The sequence below is a fragment of the Brachyistius frenatus genome, unplaced genomic scaffold, assembly GCF_029030835.1.
Source record: "Brachyistius frenatus isolate BFR_SWC_R1_liver_20210118 unplaced genomic scaffold, ASM2903083v1 Contig_23, whole genome shotgun sequence".
NCBI classification, from domain to species: Eukaryota; Metazoa; Chordata; class Actinopteri; family Embiotocidae; genus Brachyistius; species Brachyistius frenatus.
In genome coordinates, this window is record NW_027210622.1 from 2,691,042 (window position 1) to 2,714,280 (window position 23,239).

Consider the following 23,239-nt stretch of genomic DNA (forward strand, 5'->3'; position numbering starts at 1 on the left):
GGGGGGATAAAACTGATGCAACAGAAACAAAAGAGGAATTAGGGTGCAGCTGCAGGTTGAAACAGGGAGCAAGTGAGAGGAGGGACATGCCACCTTGCAGCGCATGTGCTGAGGATGACAGTTGAGGAGCAGAGAGAAACTGGTTGCTGTAGAAACACTTGGAAAAGTTTTAATGAAAGCATAAAGTTCGCTGTCTGTGGCGACAACACACACACGATCCCCATGCACAAAACAAACAGTATAACTATGTTAGCAGATAATAGACAGCCCCTGCTGGGCCCACGAGGACCGTTTCTGGAAAAAAAAAAAAAAAAAAAAAAAAAGATCAAGCCTCCAGGAATCAGTGTGTTGTCACATTGATTACACAGCAGTAGGCAGCACTGACACCCTGTGGCCAAAGCACGGCACCCTCCGCTTATGAACCTCATCAGGACACGGTACACAGGTAGATGAAACACCTGCAACTTTACAAAGCAGATTGATTTCAGTTTAGTCTCAGAGTTTAAAGGATGGTTTCACTCCCCCCCACCCCCCACCCCCAAAACCGTCTTACAAAATAGTGAAATGAACCACATCACATCAGAGTTTCTAGGCGCTACTTTATGTAGGTCCTAATTAACCGTCCAATGTTATCGTTAGGATATAATAAATGTAAGCTTTTAAATCAAGATAGTAAATTATTTAAAACATTTTCACATGAAGTCTTTATTTTACTTTACAAGTCTTTACTTCAAATAGAAACAGGAAGTAGCCCATAATGTTGCCATGGATAAAATGAGTTGTACAGTGGGTTGCAACATGAGCTTGACTTTGTTTTGTTTTTTGCCCATATTTGTTTACATTTTTGGAAAATTAAGCTTGCCGATTTAGCTATTAGTCATTCACTTTTACTATACTGCATATCGGCTTACTGACAGCTGTCAGTAAATTACTTTAATACTGGAGAAATCTGACAAACCTTGATTAAATAATTAAATGAAGGAATTGAAATGGTTCAATTTTTGGAGAGAGAAAAGATAGAATAGGAAGTGTTTGATGTTTTATTCATTTGATTTGCTATTTCAAGCAATATTATAAAGACACCATGCTAGGGATTGATGGTTATGGCAAAGCTTTTGCCTGGCATTAAGTTCAAACAAGTCAGAGCCAGTTATGTGTTGAGGAGCTCATTTTGCGCAATAGTTATTTATTTAACGTGAAACATTCAGTGTCTTTACATTTGTTTATGAAAAGGAACAAATGAAGAGCATACAGCATATCAAAAATGATCCAACTAAATAAGAAGTAAGCAACTTTTTAGGCAGTCCATAAAATGTATTTGAAAGCTCTAGAAACAGCAATTACATTTTTACTGAGAAGGTTTCTGTCAAGCTGTAGTTTGCAGGGTCAAAAATGATCTTTAAAGCTATAGGGGGAAAAAAACACGTTTTGAGGATGTTGTTACAGAAACAAGAACCTAAATGATCACTGGAACTGATTAAAAATTCAATAATATATGCTATTTTAAACATGAAGAACTCAACAATGAAATACTGATTCTCTTTGGCTGATACAAATATAAAGCATCTTCCCTGATCACGCAGCACAAGCAGAGTCTATAAGCTTATTATTTTACAAAAAGGAACTTAATCGTTCATAAATGTGTTTCATTCATTCTCTAATATTTGACAAACCTCACAAAGCCACAAACGTGTCCTTCTCCTCTCCCCTCTGTTCATCTGCCTATCTGTCACTGAGCCAGCTTCACTCCCCCGTTCTTGAGGACTCTCACCCGTCTCCTCCTCACCACCCGGCTCCCCCTCGGAGGGCTCGCCCTCTCCCCGGTCTCTGGGGTGTACCGGGCCAGACTCGCCACCTCCGCTCTCGTGCCACCGCCTCCTGCCTCCTCCCCCCGGTAGCCATGGCGACGGAGGAACGGTTCCAGCGTTGCTAGGCGATGAGAGAGCTCGGTGATGCGGCGGTGCAGCAGAGAGACTTCCCTGAAGAGGTCGTTGACGGACTCGGACAGAGGGCGCACCCTACAGGAGGAACAGAGGCGGCTCGGCTTCAGATCTTGAAACAGGCCACGTCTTAAAACCTTTTGCTTCACTCTCTCCTCAGACCTCTCAGATGTTTTGCTTACCGTCCCCACGGTTAAAACATGGAGGTGCAGCAGGCAGCGTACCTGGAACAAGCTCCCAGAAGAGAGGTCAAGACTTCTGTGTTTGCTGTCACCTTTATTAGATTCAATTAAATGTATCTCAGTGCACTGTAGGGTTGTTGTTTTTTTAATATCCTGTTCATTTTTTCTATGTAAGATTATTATTTTATGTGGTTTTTTTTACATTGACTTAGAAGAATGCAGACCTAAATACTGTTATTGTACTATGTAATGTTGGCATTAGTAAATTTACATACCAAATTAATTCAATCACTTTTGAATCTGACTTGTGGCAACAACAAAAAAAAAACAACAACAACAAAATACAATATGTAAGACGTTTTAGATCAAAGCATGAAGATTGCAACGGCCTACACATTTAAATAGACCAGTTTGTGCTGTAGAAACAACACGGAAACAAGTACCACAGAAAACTGTTTGCAAGTAAGTAGCGCAGAGCTAAAGTTTATCAAGCTGAAGAAGAGGAAGAGGCCAGCGGTCAAGTACACCGAGGGGAAGATGAAAGTACCGCTAAAGAGCAGGTCATGCTAGCTTGTCAGGAAGCGGACTAAATAACTTCGTACGCAGCGCTGAGCTGCATCTGAAAGTAGTCTTCAGGTTCCAGCTTTCAGAAGTTGTTTACCACTTCTATGTGTGTCAGATACTGTTGAGCTGCTGTCTCCCCTAAATACCCTCTGTCCTCCCTGTAAAACACAGAAACTGGTCCATGGCTGGTATCTCTAAGGGTTACAGGCATGAAAATACGACAAATAAAAGAAACAAAGTAGAAAAATAAAAGAAATAATTACATATAATGTTGGTGTATAGTTACGTGATTATTAGTCCTTTCATAAACAATTATTGTATGCTCATCAAAGTACAACTGATGTTTCTAGACCCATAATTGTGTGTGTAAGAAAACATGCAAAACCAATGTTGATTTTAAAGCATACACTATTTATACGGATCTTCTTCATATGAATATTGAGGGTGGTATCCCCACCAAACTCACATCGTCCCCACAGCACCCCTCACTTGAAACCTGTTCCCAATTCTATGTAAGAGTAGTTTTTATAGTAAAAAATAATCGCTGTAAAAGTTAAACCAGCAAGTGTTTGATCAAATAAACGTCACTAAACTTACAGTGAGTTGAGTATGGATGATAAAAGTTACCTGGAGTAGTCAGGCAGCAGTGTGCTGGGCTGAGAGTGCAGCAGAGTCTTGATCTCACTGAAGATACGTTTTCCCCAGGTGTCTAAAACTCTGGTCACACTCCGCACCGAGGCCACATTCACACTATCAGCTGCAACCAAAACATGACACAGTCAGGCTTCAATTTACAGAACAAAAACAGGAGCCTGAGTGAATGATGAAAATCAGAAAAGCACATGTGCTTTCATTACTTTAAGCTCCAAACAGTCTCTCATCTGTGCACTCTCTGACTTTGCTGCATGTCACCGTTTCAGCTGTTTTAATTCACAGCTTCAAACACTCAGTGATTTACAGGCCTCGTATCTCCAAACCGCCCAGATCAAATACACGCTCGTGATTTATACCTCCCTCTCTGTAGTTCCAGTACCCATAATCCAGTTCATTCTCCTCGCTGTCTGCACGGGCCCCAGCTGCTGTGGCAACCACCATCAGCACCATCAACAAAGAGCAATGCGCCATGATGAGTGGACAGATATTCCCCTTTTCAAAAGAAAAAGAACATGAGAATATCAACAGAAAATCAACAGATGAACTTAACAACATAGTTTGTTTACTTTCGTGCAGACAACACAAGAGAGCGTCAGAAGGAAATAAAAGAAGTAAAAAACAGACATCATCTGCCCAAGCCAGAAAAACACCAGGGTTTAAAACTCAGCAGATTTCAGATGTGTACACACATCTGTGTCTAGTGGTGGAAAGTTGCTTGAGTACTGTATTTAATTACAATTTCTCAATCATTTTTTACTTTATTATATTTATTAAACAGGTATGCTTATTAGCTACTTTTTTTTTTTTACATTTTACATTTGATAAAATTGTATTTCTAAAGATTAAACTACACAGATGTTCAATAGCTCTTAAAGTAAGATCAAGTTCAACAGTGATAGAGGCTATTATGTGGAAGTACTTTTAATTTTGATACTTGAGTTACATTTTTGTTACTGATATAATGGAGTATTTTTACAGTGCAATGTTGTCACTAAAATGAATGACCTGAATGAACTTCTTTGACCACCATTTGTATCTTTTTTTAAGTTAACAAAGTTACTATGTACGTAAGTCCTGTACTTCAGATCTATTGTACTTCCATTACTTTTCCCCTTGGGAATATTTTACTAAATCTATTTTTTTGACTAACCAGAGTTACTTTGTGGGTTAAAATTGTAAATGTGTGTCAAATGGGATGCTTTTTATATATATATATATTATCTCCACTTTTACCAACTACAATATTGTAAAATCAGTAAATATACAATACACAGTATAGGTAGTACAATAACATTATGCTCTATGAGGAGCCATTCTTCATTACTTAGGATTTTTTAACTACTTTATTCTGCTTGTACCTCTTTATTTTCAACCAAGTAAATATTGGTTGAACTTTTATCATTTACACTGCAGTATTTCTACTTTTACTCTGCCTAAGTAATGTATTTGAATGTTTAAGTTCTTAAACTTTAACATAAATCAATATAAATAAACTGATTACAACACAGCTACACTTGATAAGATGGTAGGTTGTGATTCAAAAAGTCTTGTGTCCTGCAAAAGTAAAGATGTAAATAAAACAGCTCTTTGTGCTGCAACAGTTTTGAGAAGAAAACAACCACACAGTCTAACCTGGCAAAAAAAAATGTTTTTTAAGTCTTATTTTTCCTGGACTCAGAGTTTAAACAGGGAAAATGAGAGAGGAGGTGACTGCAGGCGACCCAGAAAAGAGGACAAAAACAAAAAGCAGGATTGCATCCAAAGGAAATGTGCGAGTCATACTGGACGATAATAAGCTGATGACTCATTGTTGAGGTATTAAAAATGTCTTCACAGGATATGAATTTGGAGGGTGATCAAAGGCACAGCCAAAATCAGCCTGACAATAACATGATCCAGCTTGTTTCACATCTGGTGAAACACATCAACAAAACTAAACAATCCATCCTCTTTCCACTGAGATGATTATAGTTTGTGAGTGTGCTGTAATAACTACAGTCTAAACTTTGCAAACTAGCGCTGCAGAGGCAAAAGCATCACAGGCGGCAGAGAAAATAAGCAAATGAGCCGATACTCACAACTTAAAATGATGATGCTGCTCTAACACTCAGCAGGAGGTCCTTCTTCTTCTCTGATGCAGTTTGAATACCAGATGTCTCTGCTTCTCTGCTCTGTCACTGCCACCGTCCTCCCTGCTTACTTCTCTCCTGTTTTCTCTGATGCTTTCTCCACCCTCAAATCGCAGCTGTAGTATAATCAGGAGGAGAGTGTGGCAGGTCCAGTGCTGAGCCCCCTTTTTAAAAGAGATCTTTATTTATGGAAGGTAGGAGAGTTGCTACACCCCCAAAAACACGCCCAAATCCTATCCTACACACACTCAACAGTCCAGCTGCTGCCAGATGTGTGGCACATCCTCCTCTCTCAGATAAGTCTTGTGATGTATCCTGCATGCGTGTCTCCTTTTCATCTTGTTACCTCCTTCATGAAATAGACGGGTTGATGTGTGTCAGAATCTGTTGCTCTGCTGCAGGATCAAGTTTCTGCAGCGCTGCACTCTGGTCTCCTTCAAACCTTGAGTTATAGACCTTTTTTATCTGCCTCTGCTTCACGCCGTTTTCCCTCTACCCTGTGGTATTTAACTTTGAGGAGGAGCTGCTGTGAGAATTTACTATTGTACTCGAGTATATCCATTTTATGCTCCTTTGAACTCCTATTAAACTTTAAACTTTTAAGTTTCAAAGGGAACTATTGCACTCTTTCGTACAGTGTAATGGATTTGAGAGCCAGTTGCTCTGAAGATTACTATTTACATGCAAACACATATTAGGCCTAAATAGAATATGATGCAATATTTTGGATTGAACTACCTAAAGAAAGGTCTTTGTTTATATTCTTGGTGAATACAAGGAAGACTATTTCCTCTGATGTTTTCAGGCGGACCAGTGACAAACAAAAACAAATTATCTCGCTAAATTTTGAGTGCTTTTACTGAACGCATTAAGTACATTAACCAGTGGTGACAGAAGTCTTCAGATCTTTTATTTACTGTGAGTAAAACAAATATGACATTATATTCAATAATTTAAAGTCTTGCAAGCAAAAGTACACAAGTATTAACAACAAAATGGTGTAACATTATGCACAATGCATTAACATGTTAGCTGTGTCTTCATATTGTATTAGGTTAAGGTGAAGATACTTTAATTACGTTATTGTAACCAAGGACATTTATTCAAGTACCTGTACCGAAGTAAAATTTGTATGGTACATGTTCTTCCATACTTCCATCCATTTGAAGCAAGTCTCCACTTTCACTAACCTACATTTCAGAGAGTAATACTGTACAATTTGTTTCACTCCTTTATTATTTTTAAAGCTTTAAAATAATATTCACATTTACAATATAAAATACAATGAAACAAATAGATTATGACTTATTTTTATAGATGTAACTACCCATTAGTATATAAAGTAGTTTAGATTAGCTCCACTGTTATCAGCAACATTAGAGTGATATTACATGAATTCATTAATAGTTATATTACAATACATAATAAAGTGTATTTTCATGCTTATATATTTGTACTTTTACTTAAGTAGGATTTAGTCCTGCTTTGGGGCATTTTCTTTCACAACAGTATTTTCCATATAAAATGTAGAGTATAAGTCTCAAGGAGCATAAAATGGAAATCTTCCCAAAGTTGTAGTATAGTACTTCAGTAAAAGTATTGAATATTTCTAATATCAGGGGATGTTAAACAACTAACCCACTTTATTTTAAAGAATTAAAAAAAAAAAGAAAAAAAGTTCTGCTCCATTTACAGCAGAGATAGAAAACGCAGTGACTCCAGTTAATCTGGTTTAAATGATCAGTGATGCCCTCACTTGCATTTAAGATTTAAGAGGATTTTTTTTTAAAACTAAAATGTTCATCTGTGTTGTGCCTCTTTCAACTTGAGTGCTAATCTATTTGTATTTTTAAAGTGTGTAAAGGATTTGTACACTTCACTCCACAGGAAGAAGAGGAGATAAGAAATGTCAGAGACGGGATAAAAAAAGGAATGAACAATTCTTTCTTCACTGGTATCCAGATGTTATTCCAGCTCGCTCCGTCTGTGTTCATGCTGTGGTTGGAGTGAGGTCAGAGTTGGAATCCGATACAGCAGCCAGAGAGAAAACGGTGAAACAGTCAGGTGGAGAGGCCGAGAGAAGTAAGGAAGTCGGAAAGAAACATAGACACACAAATTGGAATAAATAACTGTTGCACTTTAACATCTGCACGCTTCCCCTGGCACCTCACGGAGCGATTCAGCAGAGTTACTGCTGTAAAGGAGTCACACTACCATCGACAGCTGGTTCACATTAACAACAGGCAATTTGTCACCTTCAGCTGAATTCCAGCGACACACACACACACACACACACACACACACACACACACACACACACACACACACACACACACACACACACACACACACACACACACACACACACACACACACACACACACACACACACACACACACGCTATCTCCCCTCCCTGCTCAAGCCTTTGCTTTCTTCTGTCTTGACGAGTTGCGCGCTCGCGGCTCTCATTGTTTTTTTCTCCGACACTGTCTCTCTGTGGAGGAACGCCAACACTGCACTTTGCTTCACATCCAGAGGCTGACGTAACTCCACACTGTAACCAGAAATATTCCTTCTTAACACAGAACAAATCAACTCAGGGACAGTCCTCCTTCAGATGTGTCATTGTGCTGTTTAACATTTCAGGTTCAGAGTTGTAAATGCGTTTTTCAGTCTTGCTCTGGCCCCTTCGGTGTCCCCAGTGAGTCAGTGTCCAGAAAAGAGCTTAGCATTTTGAGGAAGTGGTTTTTGCCAGAAACAGGAAACCCAACCTTGCACTGTATTCACCAAAACAAAGTGAGAAAACTGGAGACAAACGAAACAACCTCATTGAAGAGGACTTGAATAGTACCCCTAACTCCCAAAATCAAAACATGGACTCTCAACAACTCTGCTGTCTTTTCTTCAGGTTGACTTGGATATTTGTATTTTTGCTCCTGTCAGTGTGTTCAGGAATGGACGCACCAAGTAAGCCACCCAAACTCTGTTCTTATATTTGTTTATATTTGACCGGGAGTGCTTATTTACTACTACAATCCTGAAGAAGCTTTTTAGATCACTGATATCATTCCTTGACTGTTTGCAGCCATAAACATGTCTTTCTTTAGTGTCTTTTTTTTTTTTTTTTACTGAATTTAACAATTGTTTTCATTATCACTTCATCTTTTGTTTCAATTTGTGATTTACTGTCTATGAATGTCACAAAATAGTGAAAAATTTGTGTGTGAAATGTTCAAGTTCTCTTTAAATCTAAATCTATTAAGTTTAAAACCAGCATATGTTTGTTATTTTGACAGATTATCTGTTATGAATATGACTGCAGGTTTATGACTAACTGATTGGTCAACCAATTATTTCTGTTCTAATATTAACCTCCTTTATGTCCCTTTACAGAAATGTCCCTGGAGAGCACAGTCTTCGTGGCCTTTGCTGGCGAGAATCTTAATATTCCCTGTGATTTGGCGATACCAGTAAACCAAACCAGTGACATCTTGAAGTGCTTTGATCCTTTAAATAAGGAGATTTACCGCTGTGACATCTCTGGGACACCTGGCAGTATTAAACTGTCCCTAGAGCTGAAAAACCTGACGCATTCAGGAAAATACTACTGCCAGTACAAAACAGCAAAGGGGTCCTTGTTCCTTCGAGTGAGAGGTCAGTACGAAAATAAGAAAATGTTAATGAACAATGAACCTGAAAATAATTTTAAGTGCAGGGATTAAGCAGTAAAGTATAGAAATGAGCTGCCTTATAATGTGTGTGAAACAGATTCATTGCATTTCTTCAGTTATTTTGGTGTTTCAGTTTTTCAAAGTAAAAGTGATAGCAAATTAGTAGATTTTATAATCTTGGAACAAGTAGTTTCTCAACTTTTACCTCAATTTCCCAACTTTTTAAACTCGGGTCCGCTTAAAATGAAGCAACATCCACTTGTGACCTCGATGCAGACGACACTTAAAGATGCTTGATTCTGTGTTTTCTAATGAAACCATTGTGGGATCAACAGGCAGAGCAATACAAGAAAAATTATATCAAGGGAGGACCAATAACTTTCAGAAAAAGTGACACAGTGGTGGGAAAGGTTGATTGAATTAGACCTAAACCATATATTGATATTATAGCAATATTCAGTGATATGAGACTGGATATATCATATTTTTAATAAAGTGATATAAGTATTGTCTTTTCCTTGTTTTAAAGTATTCATCACAGTAAAGTGATTTCATTTTCAGAATTATTGGCCTTTACCCACATAGTCATTATATCCACATTACTGACAATTAATTATCAAAAATCTTATTGTGTAAATATGGTTTCACAATATTGGTGTCAAGGTATTTAGTAAAAAAATATCTACATATCTGATTTTATACATATGATCCAGCCTTAGATTAAATTTTCATAATGCTTCAAACAAACTTGTTTGAATTTTTTTTTTAATTTTTTTTTTTTTATATATAGCTTTTAGGAGCAGCTGCATTAGAAGATGGGTGAAAAAGCTACCTGACATGGGGGGAGGTGCTGAATGATATTCGTTCAGATTCAGACGAAACTGACTAAAGCATTCATTGCCCTGATTGTAGTGGGAAATCATTGTGTTAGAAAAAAAAAAAGAGCTTTGAAGGGTAAGTCTGTAGGTTTTAGAGGCATCTCTGAGCTTGAAGATTACAACAACAACAAAAAACCTCGCTTCACCCAACCATTCCGAGCGTGAAGGAGAATCTCCAGTGGCCGCGAAACTCTTGCACTCTTATGACCCCCTCAGATTTATCTTGGGACCTTTTGGACAGTCCTTGCCACAGATTGGAAACCATTTTACGTGTCAATAGTATTGTTGAAACAGTTGCCAAAGGCCCACTGATCTTAAGTGTTTTCTGATGTGGAGTTTATCAGTAAACCCGTGTCGTTCATTTATGATGTGCTCCAGCACTGACTGACTTTGAATGATGTTTGTTTTTCAGCTGAAGGCTACAACAAGCTCATAATGTGGGATTACACAGAGTTCATTGTAGTGGCCGTCTTCAGTGGTGTGCTGCTGCTCTTCAGTGTGTTCGGCTCAGTCCATGTCTTCAGAGGATATTGCGTAAGTTGTGCCCTGCATCTAACTGACAGTTGTTAAGAAACAGTATGTTGTAATGTATGAATGTTTGTTACATAAATTGGGCTGTTGTGAGGAAAGTGAAATTGCAGTGTTGTCGATGAGTTTCTGAGTTCAAAAGATTACTTTATTGACTATTTGATCACTGATTACTCATCATTTTTGCAGCTTCTGAGTTCTCAGGATTTACTGCATTTTATTATTGTTTTATTATCCTCTATGATAATAAATCTAATGTCTTTGAACAATGGTTTGAAGATGTCAACCTAGAATTTAGAAAAATGTTTAACACTTACAATCCATGCTGAATTGAATTACAAAGATCAATTCAAAGTAATTTTTTTAAATTAAATCCTACACATATTTCAGTTTAACTTTGAGCAGCTCATGTTCTACCAACAAGCTTCTTGTGCCGCTGCAACTAAGTACCTTCTGAATCTTTTAACAACATTTCTGTTGAGTTTTTCTCATAACAGCACAGAGACTGCTCTCACTGAGTTACTGAATTATATTAATTTCCACACATATTGAGGCCAAAGTATTAGTCCTCATCCTTTTGGATCTTAATGCTGCCTTTGACACAGCTGACAATACCACAAGACAGACTGAAAAACTGAAAACCGTCCTTTACGAGGCAGCACACACTCACTTAGCCTGTTTAGATCGGCGTAAACATGCATCCCCTGAGAAGCAATAGTAATAGAAAGACATTTCCAGTGTGCTTCTGCCGAGTACAGCTGAACTGTAGTGGGAGAGATTTACCTGATGCTTGTTTCACTGAAGCCTCCTCAGTTAAGTTTGTTTTAGTTTACCATGTCTAAACCCTGACAAACATCAGACCTTCAGCTATTGGAGAACCACCGCTTCCTCACAGTTCATTTATCCACTGCAGCGCAGAGTCCAACCATTTTAAAACCGCTGGATGCTGGAATATTTAAAGTATCTGTGCTTGAACCAATAGGATTTGTTAAGAGATGGTTCAGTTTGTAAATTATATATTCTCTAGTGTTCTACATTTACATATGTGAAATAAACTTAACTAAAATCAAGCTCAAGTGAGGGAGGATGTCTTAGGGCCTGATTTACTAAAGGTTTGCGTGTGTAAAATCACATCACCCACAAAAAAAGCTCAAGTTGATAGACTAACGATGTGCAGTGAGGATTGCGTCTTTCAAATGAACAATTTAACACATACATTTTGTGTGTTTGCCTGAATGCATATGTAATATTGGGAGAGGAAATGCAAATACCTAAATTTAGCACTCGCAATGATATGTATAAACCTGAAAGTGATTGCATGTGTATTTTAGTTCGACTGAAGGGCAGATGTTCACATTAGGAGAGATGGCTGCTCTTATAAGTGTTAAATGGCTGTTGCTTCATGGTACTGGTGACTGTGCTGTGTTCATTGGTCAAGTCTAGAGGTGGACTTGCACTGTTATCCAGACAGATGATTAGGGGTAAAGGATTTGATTCAAGCCTTGCATATTAAATTCCAATCACAAGACAAACTACCAGGGGAGCTGCTGTGAGGTGTAACTACATCTCAAGAACATCTATTTATGGTCTGTGTGTTGTCCAGTTATTGATTTTTTTTTTTTATTATTATTTTTTTTTTATGAACTGAATTGTGATTTTTAGAAAAAGACGATCACTGAGAGTGGCAGAAAACAAAAGCAGAACAAAGAAGAGATGAAAGAGAAAGAGGTGGAGGAGAATGGCGTGGACGTAATGACAGCTCATGGCGTGGACGTGATGACAGCTCAGTCAACATCTTTCTATGCTGTAAGCACTTTTTTTTTCATGAGTATTGGATACAAATTTCACTTGAAATAAATTGTCTCTAGGTCATTTTTGGCCCTCATTCTTTCCTGCATTTATCTGTTAATTTTTTGTATTATTTCTTGGACACTAATGTGAGAAATTTTCTCAGAGTCTAGAGCATCGGCCCAGGTCCATTTATGACGTGCTGGACCGCTCATCTGCCAACACAGAGCCTAACCAAAAGAAGGCTAAAAACAAGAAAAAAGCACCCCAAAAAACGGTTGGTAAACTTTTTTGTGTTGTGTCAGGTCTAATGTTTTTAGTGAACAATCGTAACATTTCAAGATAAAACATGTGATTGGTAACCTGTATTCCACCCTACCTCCACAGGTGGAGCAAACCACAGAACTCCAGGGCGAAGGCGTATTTGAGTGTGTTTATGAGAACTTTTGACTCCTGAATAAGCTTTTTTCAACAGGTTATGATATTTTATCATAATCATCATTAGTAACTGGAATAATCCTCCATTGGTTTACGGTTTCATTATCATCTGTGACAGAATAAGTATTTAAATTCCTTAATAAAAAGAGTACTGTTACATTGTGGAAGAAACTACATTGTAACGGTACTCTGTAAATAGTTAATGTAAAAAATAATTATTAGTCAACTGTATTTAAAGTATTCGGAGAACTCATTAAGCAAACAAATGGTCTGTGTCACTCTTAAGGTCTTTACACATCAAGTAGGGACAAATAAAGACATGAAAATGTGAAATTCTCACCTTCATATTTTTTGCATCAAAACTATTAATACCAGCAGCTATGCAAATTTACACGAGTTTAAGGGGGGGGGGGAGGGTTTGAATAGATTGCTGTCAAGTCTTTTTTTTTTTATGCCTTTCACAACGCTAGTAATATTTGTGGAATATTTGCATTCTGTTTAAAAGTACTCATGACAAAAACAACAATTTGGAAAAAAATATTATTAATCGCACTAAAACTACCAGAGTGTAACGACCTTTATACTGTTACAACATTGATTTTACTACTAGGAATATTATTGCTGATTCATTATCATTTTAGCAGCATTTAAATGTTCTAGCTGATTGCGATGGCATTATTTCATACATCATTGAGGGGTTTCATTTACTGTATGACAATGTGTTGTGCTTTATATGCTAAAAGAAAAAAAAATTGCAAGCTGAATTTGCAAAGAAACCTGTAGCTTGTAGCTGGCAAATAAATGCATGGGAGTAAAAAGTATGATAACATCAAAGTACAGTATGAAAGCTAAGTCCTCGTACCTAAACACTGTACCCTAATAGATACACTTAACAGCTGGTTGCTTTCCAATAAACGTGTCCCTGCTGTCACCTGTCTTTTGTCTGATTTCTGTTTTTTGGAACTTCTCCGTGGTGCATTTCCGACCTCCACGCTTTTGCAAACGTTGACCAATGAAATGACGAGGCGCGGAGTCTCTCAGCCAATGAGAACGCTGCTGTCAGACGCACTTCCTGATTTGGTTTGTTTTCCTCCATCGATCATGGCAGCCGAAGGCGATTTTTTGGCGAGATACCGAGCTGTATCAAATAAACTGAAAAAGTAAAGGCTTTAAATGGCATTAGTTCAATTAGAAAGATGAATGAATATCAGGATGAGTACAACGTTAGGTGGTTTGAATGCCACAGATGCCTTTCACAGCTGGCGCTACCAGGCTAAGCTGTTGTTGCTTTTTGTTAGCTTGTTAATGCCTTGACTGTCTTTGTCGTTACTTATAGTACCTTTTTGTGCATGTCCTGTGGTGTCTAATTCAGATATCATTGTGGCAGTTGTTATTTGTTAAGTGAAAGTCCATGAAACTGGTAAACTGAAGCGTTTTGATGGATGACAGCTAACAGTTAACAGCCGCTCATTCATTCCGCTGTTTAGCACTTTCACACTGAACTGACCTCAATTTGTGTCCGCAAACTGCGATATTTTAGGAAATTGAAAGGTTTTGTTTTTCCTTGTTGCAGACGTTTTCTCCGGAAGCCTAACGTAGCGGAGGCTAGTGAGCAGTTTGGTGAGTCTCTACACACAACCAGTGAAATCTAAACATGCTGTCAAACGGCAGAATTAACAGGATCAAAAAAAAAATAAACTCTCGTGCTACATAAATGTCATCATGTTAATACATCACAAATGTCATCAGACTCTTTTTTTTTTTTTTTTTTTTTTTTTCCAGTTGGCCTCGTATTTATTCTCTTGTGTCTGTTTGTGGTTTCAGGTCAGCTGGCAAAAGAGCTGAAGCAGCAGGACTGCCTTCAATATGCTGCCTTCTGTAACCTTGCTATGGCTCGGTGAGTGGACACTATAAAAACATATATGTGTGGTTACCTTTGTTTACATATGTTTACAGTATCCATTCGTAATTTGTTTTGTTAGTTTTTGAATCCAACTCCATAGTTCCAGCGTCTTAATACTCACTGTTTTGAATTGAGATCATCAGTAATCACATGTGGGTTTATTGTTCCGATCCTCACGTGCTTTTGGCACTGCAGTGTACAGAAAGCCCTATTTTCACCTAAATGATGCCGCTTGTAATTGATGTAAAACGGTGCATTAAACCCTTATTTGGGATACCCTGCCTCTGGAAATTTTTACATTTTTCAATGTAGTATCACCACATGAAATTGGTATTTTGTAAGTAAACTGGAGGTATTATTACATAAACTGGTTTTAGCTTCTCAAACACCACAGATCAGATGTTGACAAATTACAGATAGCTTCATCGTCATGCTAAAGATTTAATGACCACTTAGTCATTTAGATTATTTCATAAACATACAGTGCGAGGAGTGCTGACTCCTATCTGGTGGTCAGATGTGGTCCTAATTAACCCAGAGAGAGACTGTGGTGTTTGTAATGATGACACTGTTGCATCTGTTGTTGTTACACATCCTGCAGGTGTGAGCAAACTCTCTTTAATGCTCCTGGAGAGGCCCTGGCATTAACCGATGCTGCCCGCCTCTTTCTCTCGTCTGAGAAGGAGAACAGAGCCCTGCAGGCACCGGGCTTCGATGAACACCTTCAGGCTGCACTCAACTGCTACAGTTTTGCCATTAAGGTATACAATGATCGGCAGTTTTTGATTATGTTATTACTGCCTGGACGCGGTTGTTGTGCTCTGGAAGTTTTGCTCCAATGAAAGTAGTACTACATCCAGAGTTGAACATCTGAACAGATGTGGAGCCTGGAGAATATAGTCTGGACTACATTCCTATATTGTGACTGACTGCAGATGTACAAATGAATTACAGGTGTACATTGAGATGAATCAGCCTGTGATGGCAGCCAGCCTGTGTTTGGAACTTGGCAACGCACTCAAGGTGAAAGTTTGGATCAGAACTTTAAGATGTTCCATAAGATAAAAAAAAAAATATCATTATTTTTGCTTCAAGTCTACATGGCCTCAATGACTTCTTAATCCTTCTGTCTACTTCAATAGGAGATGAACAGACCAGGAGAGGCTATTGTTCATTATCAGAGGGCTGCAGAGTTACAGACACAGACACCAATTGAAGCTCTGTTATCAATGGGAGAAATGGCAACGTGTAAAATTCTCACCCGTGAGTTCAGTCTGTCCATTCACATCTGATTATGTATGATATCAGCTGCTGCATGTTTTACATGCATATACAGTTCAACTTGGTCTTCTGTTGTTTAAATTTGCATACGTGTTGTGTTTTTGCAGGCGACTATGATGGTGCTCTGTCGGTGTTCACCGAGATGCAGCTGATGTGTCAGGAGAGAGGACTGCAGCTGCCTGGAACCGCCACCCCTGTTGGTGAGGCTCTGATACATCTAAAGGCAATATGTTTATTTGATACTTGATTTGATTTAAAAAAAAAAAAAAAAAAAAAATAGTCTGCATCCACTATCTCAAACACAAAAATGTCAGGAGACAGTGAGAACATTTTCATGCTCAAGATGAAAACTGATGCTTAAACGAACCTGAGAACAAGTCCGTAAGCCATGTCTCACTTTCAGCTTTAACATTGTTGCATTTTATTTGATTACACTGACTGGAAAACAACGTGGAAAAATGTAACTGTCTTCATTTCTCTTACCTGGAAAAAGGTGCATTTCTGGACATTGTGGCAAAATGTGAAATATCCAGAGTTCTGCTGTTGATGTTGCTTGAGGTAAGTAATATACATATACATGATACAGAAAAATGTCTCTAACTTTGTAACTGAAGTGCTAGGAATCAAGCCAGATCTCTATTTATTCACTTTACTTATGTGAAGATAGACTTTAAAAGGGTTTTATAGGTAGTTGGGATGAAATATTGTTTACCATGTGACAGTATTTTTACCACAGACACGCAGCAACATAACCCTTGCCAATAATTCTGTGTCAAACAGCCATCAACTGGCCAAATGCTGAAATATCAGAAAGCAGAACAGTTGAATTTTAAGCTGTAAAAGAAGGAAACACCTCCCTATACTGTATCACAGTGCTGATTATTTACCCCACATCTTTACAACAATACTATACGTCTTAATAAAATACTGTACTGGTGCTGCAGCAGCACTTCAATGATCCAACCTTGGTTTCTGTGCAGCCTCCGCCTCAGAAGTTGTTACCAGAACATGCCCAGACCCTGGAGAGATATGCCTGGGAGTCCTTTGACCCTCACAGCCAAGGTAAAGGCACCTCAATAATTAACCAGTTTAGTGCAGAGAATATGAATTATAATATGTTTTCACTGGGAATTCAGAAAATGTATCGTGCATTCTGTGGGTGACACTTATTTGACATGGTGTAAACATGGATCTTGTCCTCACCTTCAGTGACCTTCCTGCCTGAGAATGTCTTCCTGCTCCTGCAGTCTGTCGTGGTGAGTTTCTTCTTTCACATACTTGTTCAGTTCACAGGATTTCCTGATCCTTCCTGCCTCAAGCAGGAAAAAATGATGGTCGTCATGGCCTTCACACGACAGTGATAAATGTGTTGCAGTTTGTCTTCATCAGGCAGTGAATTATTTTGAAGTTGCAGCTAGCATTGGTTTCAGTGTTATTTTACATTTCCCTGTATCTTCAGTGTGACTCAATTAATATTCAGTTTTTGATTGATGTTTATTTTCCCTTAATTAAAAAAAGATCACTTAAAGCAACCCATTCTCGACAAGCAGACTCTATTGAAATAGATTAAGAGTTATTAGAGAGAGTAAACACTGACAAGACTGAGACCTTGACGAGGTCATCTGAATCTGAAGTTATGTTTTTATTAGTGCTGTGTATAACAGCAAATCTGTTTTGCAGATGGCGTGTCAGGAGAAAGACACAGAGTCTCTCAAGTCTCTTCAGACTGAGCTATGGTGAGCATTCACAAATGTTCATTTCCATCATGTGACGGGGATTGAGAATCACTTCTTACCCTTAATTTTCCATATTGATCATGTGGTGTTTGCTTGGGTTTTTCCCTTCAGGCCGTTTCTGACTGCTGAACAGAATCATCTCCTCCACCTGGTGGTTCAGGAGCGCATCACACCGTCTGGTCAAGGCATTTAGAACAGTCCGGTTTTTACACACTTCCTCTGGGAACCATACTTTATATAATGGAACATTCCTGTTCCTGACTGGGTCTGTTGTAAGGCCTGAAGAGGGGTTGTTTTCAAAACTTCAGTGTTGAAGCTCAGAGAAACGCACACAATACAAAACCTTTTCCTTTCTGAGTAGCCTAGATTTGGAAATCAGTGAAAATCTAATTCTATTTGCTTAGGTTGTCCTTAGTTAATGTGATGTGAAGACTTTAGTTGACAGGATGGTAATTTAAGACATTTTAAAGTGATCTTATTTGATTGAAGGCTACAAAACCAGATCACATTTCTTTATGATAGAAACATGATGTTTTTGGATCTTGTAGAATTTACAGTCTTCTATAGAAAAAAACATTAAGGCTTTTTGTTATAATTTTTTGTATTAATAAATGACATGGCTTAAATTTCAATGTAATTACAAACAAAACCTTCTATTGCATAGTTCTGTAATATGGTGAAATGAAACACCATTGTCCTCCATCCCTGGTTCACGTATATTCACTTGTACAAATGCATGTACTGTTTGTTATGATAGCAGCCGACTACAAACACAAAATCAACATGGTTAAAAAAACAACACACTGCTACAAAAATATAATGGTTACAATGTGCATAGATTAAAAAGGATACACGACACTTCAGTTGTAAAATAATGATACATGATTAAAATTACTTGTACTGTAAATTAAGGCTCGTCTTTCCTGATTGTTCAAGTACTACAACAGGAATATTGTACTTCTGCCAACACGCCGTATCTTCTCAGATACAGCAATTATTCACTTCTCTACTCGGGGAAACCTGCAGTAGTGACTGTCGGCCTCGCAACATGATTACACTGGATAACAGGTACTTTTTATGTCAAAACATTTTAACTGCAATATCTCACAATCGGCTTTTACTGAAGGCATACCAAAACCTTGGTCGAGTCTCAAAAGAAAAGTCAAACATTTTGGGATTGTGCTGATTCACTTTGTTGCTGAATGGCAGATGACAACATTAATAACACACTCATTCACGAGAGCGATGTCAATCTTGTCATCTCTCATCAAAAAAACAAGAACATTCCAAACCTACATTTAACTACCATTTAAAAGACAATGGAATCTGAGTTATTAGGTACTTTATGGTTAAACTGCTATGCTAAGTCAAAATGATGTTAGAGATATCTCAAACTGGAATTAGAAATGTTCATAATTTAATTGAAGACACTACCAAGTTATAGATATCTTGAAAGGAATTTGATAAGAGATGTCTCAAATTCAAAATGTTTTCCTCTTCAATTCTGCATGGTAAAAATTTCTGTAGTTTTGTCAGAAGTTAGAGCAGGTGGAGCTGCTATTCAAACACACTATGGCGCTGCTACTGTATGATAAACCTTTTTACCGCTGTCAGCCTTATGTTTGAGTTTTTGACAAGTTTTGACACTGCTGCCTGAGCAGGAGAGGACAGCGGCTGTCAATGAGAAATGGAGACGATTTACTTTCTGCAATAAGACGTCAATGAAATTTTCTGACCAGCTTTTCAAGAACAACAAACACCAATGCTTGTGTTAACAGTTACTTAAATGCTTTGCTGGGCTAATATCCAATTACCCCGCTGAGTAACATGGGCACGACAAAAACGAGTTAGGTAATCACTAGCAGGAAGAGGAGGTTTTGATTGCAGATATATCAAATTTTCCTTTTTTACTTGCCAGAATGAGAGTATACATAAATTGATCAAAACTTATGACGAGTTGAAAATTATGTTGATATCTGCTAATTCCAGATAGTGAAACTTGGCTATAAAATGTTAAAACAGCTTGTCATACTTCTTGGGGTTTCGCTCTCATCACCTTTATTTTGTGCCCTGTGCCGTGCCACTCTTGACATAAGTAGAATTAAAAATGTGAAAAACTATCGGTCAATTTCAGCCTTTCACAATATTCAAAGTATAAACAAATATCTCCTGTTAGAAGATGAACATTTTCCCATGTTCCTCTCTGCAGATGGTATTTTTTCTTTCTAATTTTGAAGTAAATCCTATTCTTTGATTTCCAATATTCTGAGAAACATGAGCCCTGCCCTCATTCTTTCTATCCTCTCACTCGCTCTTCTTCCGGAGGATGAGGTAGGTGATCGCTAAGAGGAAGGTGAAGACAAAAGAGATCCATGCCAGGACGTAGGAGTGCCCGTACCCTCCCTGTGTCTCGTTGGCGTGGAACTCGGCCGTGTAGATGGAGGCTGCGATCATTATACACAGGCCTGCAGGACAGATGGGGGAATATTATTATGCACACCAAGACAAGGCAATTAAAAAGTAATTATTTTCCCTATTATAAGATCAGGCTTGTGAACACGGACATTGTAGCAAACGGTTACACTGTGATCACAAGGAAATGAGAAACATGATAGTTTCACCTTATTAAATTTAAAAAGATAGAAACTCATGATAAGACATGTTAAACACCCGTACTTTCTCTGAGTTTCTTATGTGCTAGTAGCAAAGATAACCCATAATTAACCCCCAGCACCAGATCTGAAACTCTTGAGATCAATTGTTCTGTTTTACTTTTATCCACTGATTGAATGTTTTTAAATACAGTAAAAATGCCACACATTTCTTATTTTTACCTTCTCGACTATGAGGTTTTAATGCTTTATTGTACACAATAATTACTTGAAAAAAGACTTTTGAAGAAGTTTGTTTGGGCGATGAAAAATTTGAATATTTTCTGAAATATTATAAACAAAACGAAAAATGTATAATGAAAATAATCCTAACTTGTAGCCCTAAATGTTTATTTGTGGCATTATAGAACGACTGACTGGACTTTGAAAAGGTTCTACTTGTGACACCCTCATTGATTTACAGTCACCTAAAATAAATATTAAGACACAGGAGTAGAAATAAACTGCAGTGTCTTTCAAACATGACATTTTATATGGATTAATAGGTCAGACCAGCTCATGTAAATTTTGGTTAAATTGAAAATGTGCACGCTTTTAAACCTGAATGATGAAGTCGTGACCTTCTGTATCTGTTGTTTGAACACTGTTCTGAAGAAATACTGGACATGTTGCGGCTGAGCTCTGCTTCCACAGAGTTTGAATCAGATGGTATCGGTTTTGTTTTGCAAACATGCTCACACCATTGTCAGGGATCACAGTTTCTGTCACCACAATAAAACACTCATCAGCTTCTTCATTTGCTTCCTCACCCTCTGAGTGACAGGTAGCTGATATTAATCCACTTACTTTGAAAGCTAATAAGTTTTATGTTCAGGACACCCAGATCTAATTATTTACAGTTACATTGAAATACACAAGTCTAAAACCATTGAAGTTTCTGCGCATTATTGTCCTCGATCAGTTTAGCATTTAGCACACATCCTCTATAGAAAAGTACACAAGAAATAATCATGTAAATCAGTATTAGTTGCACATCAGACATTTGACTCCAGGTTACTTACAGGAGATTAGCTGCAAAATGCCTGTAAAGGTGAACCTCTGGCCTTTTGGCAGGGTGAACAGCTGAGCCACAAACACAAACAGGGCCAGGATGGCAAAGATACAGGCCAGCACTGAAGTTGCCTGCACCGTCTGGAGATACTCTGCAGCAACAGGACAACAACACAGGCAGTGAGACACGGTTCAACAAAAACACAGTTACAGGACAATATCCACCTTTTACTCCCGTTTAGGTGTAAAATGTTGATTACTGTTAAAGAAATCATCCTTTTGGTTTTATGTGTGTGACCTCCAGTCAAATCAAATCATCATTACCAACTTAATTGTGACAAAAAACCCATTTCTTTTAGCATCCATGGAGTTTACCTTCTGGGTAGTTTTTCAGGTTGGTGTAATGCCAGACTGAGTTGGTCAGCTCCCACTTGCCCCACAAGTCCGTTGACACTGAATCAGTGATCCACCAGGCCTGGGGACACAGGGGGAGACAAGAATGATGCAAGTATTTATCATATCTAACCACATACAGTGGTCACATCACATGAAAATACATATTTTGTGAAAACGTTCCATATTTAACGTCAACAAATGTTTAAACTCGTCTCTCCCCACTGTTGTCACCCCAGATGTGTGTTGATAGAGCTTTTCAGTGAGCCCTTACAAAAGCTTTTGGGATGTATTTTTGTGACGTGTTTGGTGAGCATGTTTCTGTAGATCTGCAACACTGTGGGTGGAAAAACATCATTATGGGCATTTCCAAGTAGTTTAGACACAAGCTGAGCCTCCTTTAAAAGTCCATGCTGCTTGTGTTTCCCCTGAAACATTTTGCAGGAGCATTATATTGGCATCCAGGAACTCATACAAATAAATAAAAACAAATAAAAACAAATAAAAATAAAAGCTTCTTACATTATCAATGGTGGCCACCAGAAGCAGGATGACGGTGGTGATGTGCAGAACAACGATTCCTGCCAGCATCAACATTGTGGCCTTCTGAAAACTGATAACAGGGGAAGGCGGAAGGATGCACACCATTATTTATTTTCCACGCACAAACTTACGTAACAAAGGCTTGTACATGAGGGAGTATCAATTCACACACACACACACACACACACACAGGAGTCCTAAATAGGGTACGTCTCAAACCGAGAGAAACACTGACAGAGCTGTTGCATGCAAGTCCTAACTCGCCCCAGAAGTCTCGCAGACGGTCACATTTTCGAATAATCTGTTGTCAGATCTCTCCTCAGACTATTCCTTCAAAACGTCTTACTACACAACGTATTTTCTCTCACTAGACAGACCAAATGAATTAGCATCCATTAAAGTTCCAGAGGACCTCACCCGTTGGCTTATCGACTCATTTTTCATTGCCTTCGACTGTTTCCGTCGACAAGAAAGGCGCATCTGTTTAGACTCTGTTTGGGCATTCCCAAATGGGTGCCGCTCCATTACACACGCACACACGCCAACACACACACAGGCCCTGTACCACAGTCAACAACTTTGAAAAGAGCGCGAGAATACGTCGCCATAAAACAATAAGCACACCTCTGAATTCTAAATCCAATTATAAACACTACAGAGTGTTCAACACGTGTTCATCTATAAAAGTTGCAGTTGCGCGTCCTTTTAAGACTTTTTGCGCCCAGTCACTCATCTAATTCTTCAAAGCGCTTAAGTTAACTTTCCTGATTTCTATCGACTTAAAAACACATCAATCAAACGTAAAAGAGTTTCACAGAGAATAAGCCACAAGACTTAACTTTACAAAATGTAAACAACGTAATAAACGTTACCTGAAAGCGCTTTAACGCACGGCGCGGGAATTATTTGGGAATGTGAACCACTGTAGACCCACCCAGCTTTGAATTC

General features: G+C 38.3%; 3 protein-coding genes and 1 long non-coding RNA gene across 4 annotated transcripts; 2 read left to right on the forward strand and 2 right to left on the reverse strand.

Annotated features, from left to right (window-relative positions):
* Nucleotides 1-709: 709 nt before the first annotated feature.
* Nucleotides 710-5,875, reverse strand: LOC138620285 (uncharacterized). The gene is made up of 4 exons (XM_069697345.1): nucleotides 5,419-5,875; nucleotides 3,697-3,832; nucleotides 3,314-3,443; nucleotides 710-2,018 (listed from the first exon to the last, which is right to left on the reverse strand). Exons 2-4 carry the CDS (start codon nucleotides 3,809-3,811, stop codon nucleotides 1,730-1,732), a joined length of 534 nt encoding a protein of 177 aa, XP_069553446.1. The 5' UTR covers nucleotides 3,812-3,832; nucleotides 5,419-5,875; the 3' UTR covers nucleotides 710-1,729.
* A 6,442-nt stretch (nucleotides 5,876-12,317) lies between these two features.
* LOC138620160 (uncharacterized) lies at nucleotides 12,318-13,694 on the forward strand. The gene is made up of 3 exons (XR_011310853.1): nucleotides 12,318-12,353; nucleotides 12,502-12,612; nucleotides 12,723-13,694. It is a non-coding gene; the product is annotated as an uncharacterized lncRNA (long non-coding RNA).
* Nucleotides 13,695-13,859: 165 nt separating this feature from the next.
* f8a (coagulation factor VIII associated) lies at nucleotides 13,860-18,600 on the forward strand. The gene is made up of 12 exons (XM_069697346.1): nucleotides 13,860-13,933; nucleotides 14,347-14,393; nucleotides 14,598-14,670; nucleotides 15,278-15,437; nucleotides 15,631-15,699; nucleotides 15,819-15,939; nucleotides 16,065-16,157; nucleotides 16,451-16,515; nucleotides 16,938-17,019; nucleotides 17,167-17,213; nucleotides 17,638-17,693; nucleotides 17,805-18,600. Exons 1-12 carry the CDS (start codon nucleotides 13,875-13,877, stop codon nucleotides 17,884-17,886), a joined length of 954 nt encoding a protein of 317 aa, XP_069553447.1. The 5' UTR covers nucleotides 13,860-13,874; the 3' UTR covers nucleotides 17,887-18,600.
* Nucleotides 18,382-23,222, reverse strand: emp1 (epithelial membrane protein 1). The gene is made up of 5 exons (XM_069697347.1): nucleotides 23,164-23,222; nucleotides 22,271-22,361; nucleotides 21,731-21,830; nucleotides 21,367-21,507; nucleotides 18,382-20,158 (listed from the first exon to the last, which is right to left on the reverse strand). The coding sequence occupies exons 2-5, from the start codon at nucleotides 22,343-22,345 to the stop codon at nucleotides 19,998-20,000; spliced, it is 477 nt and encodes a 158-aa protein (XP_069553448.1). The 5' UTR covers nucleotides 22,346-22,361; nucleotides 23,164-23,222; the 3' UTR covers nucleotides 18,382-19,997.
* Nucleotides 23,223-23,239: the final 17 nt, after the last annotated feature.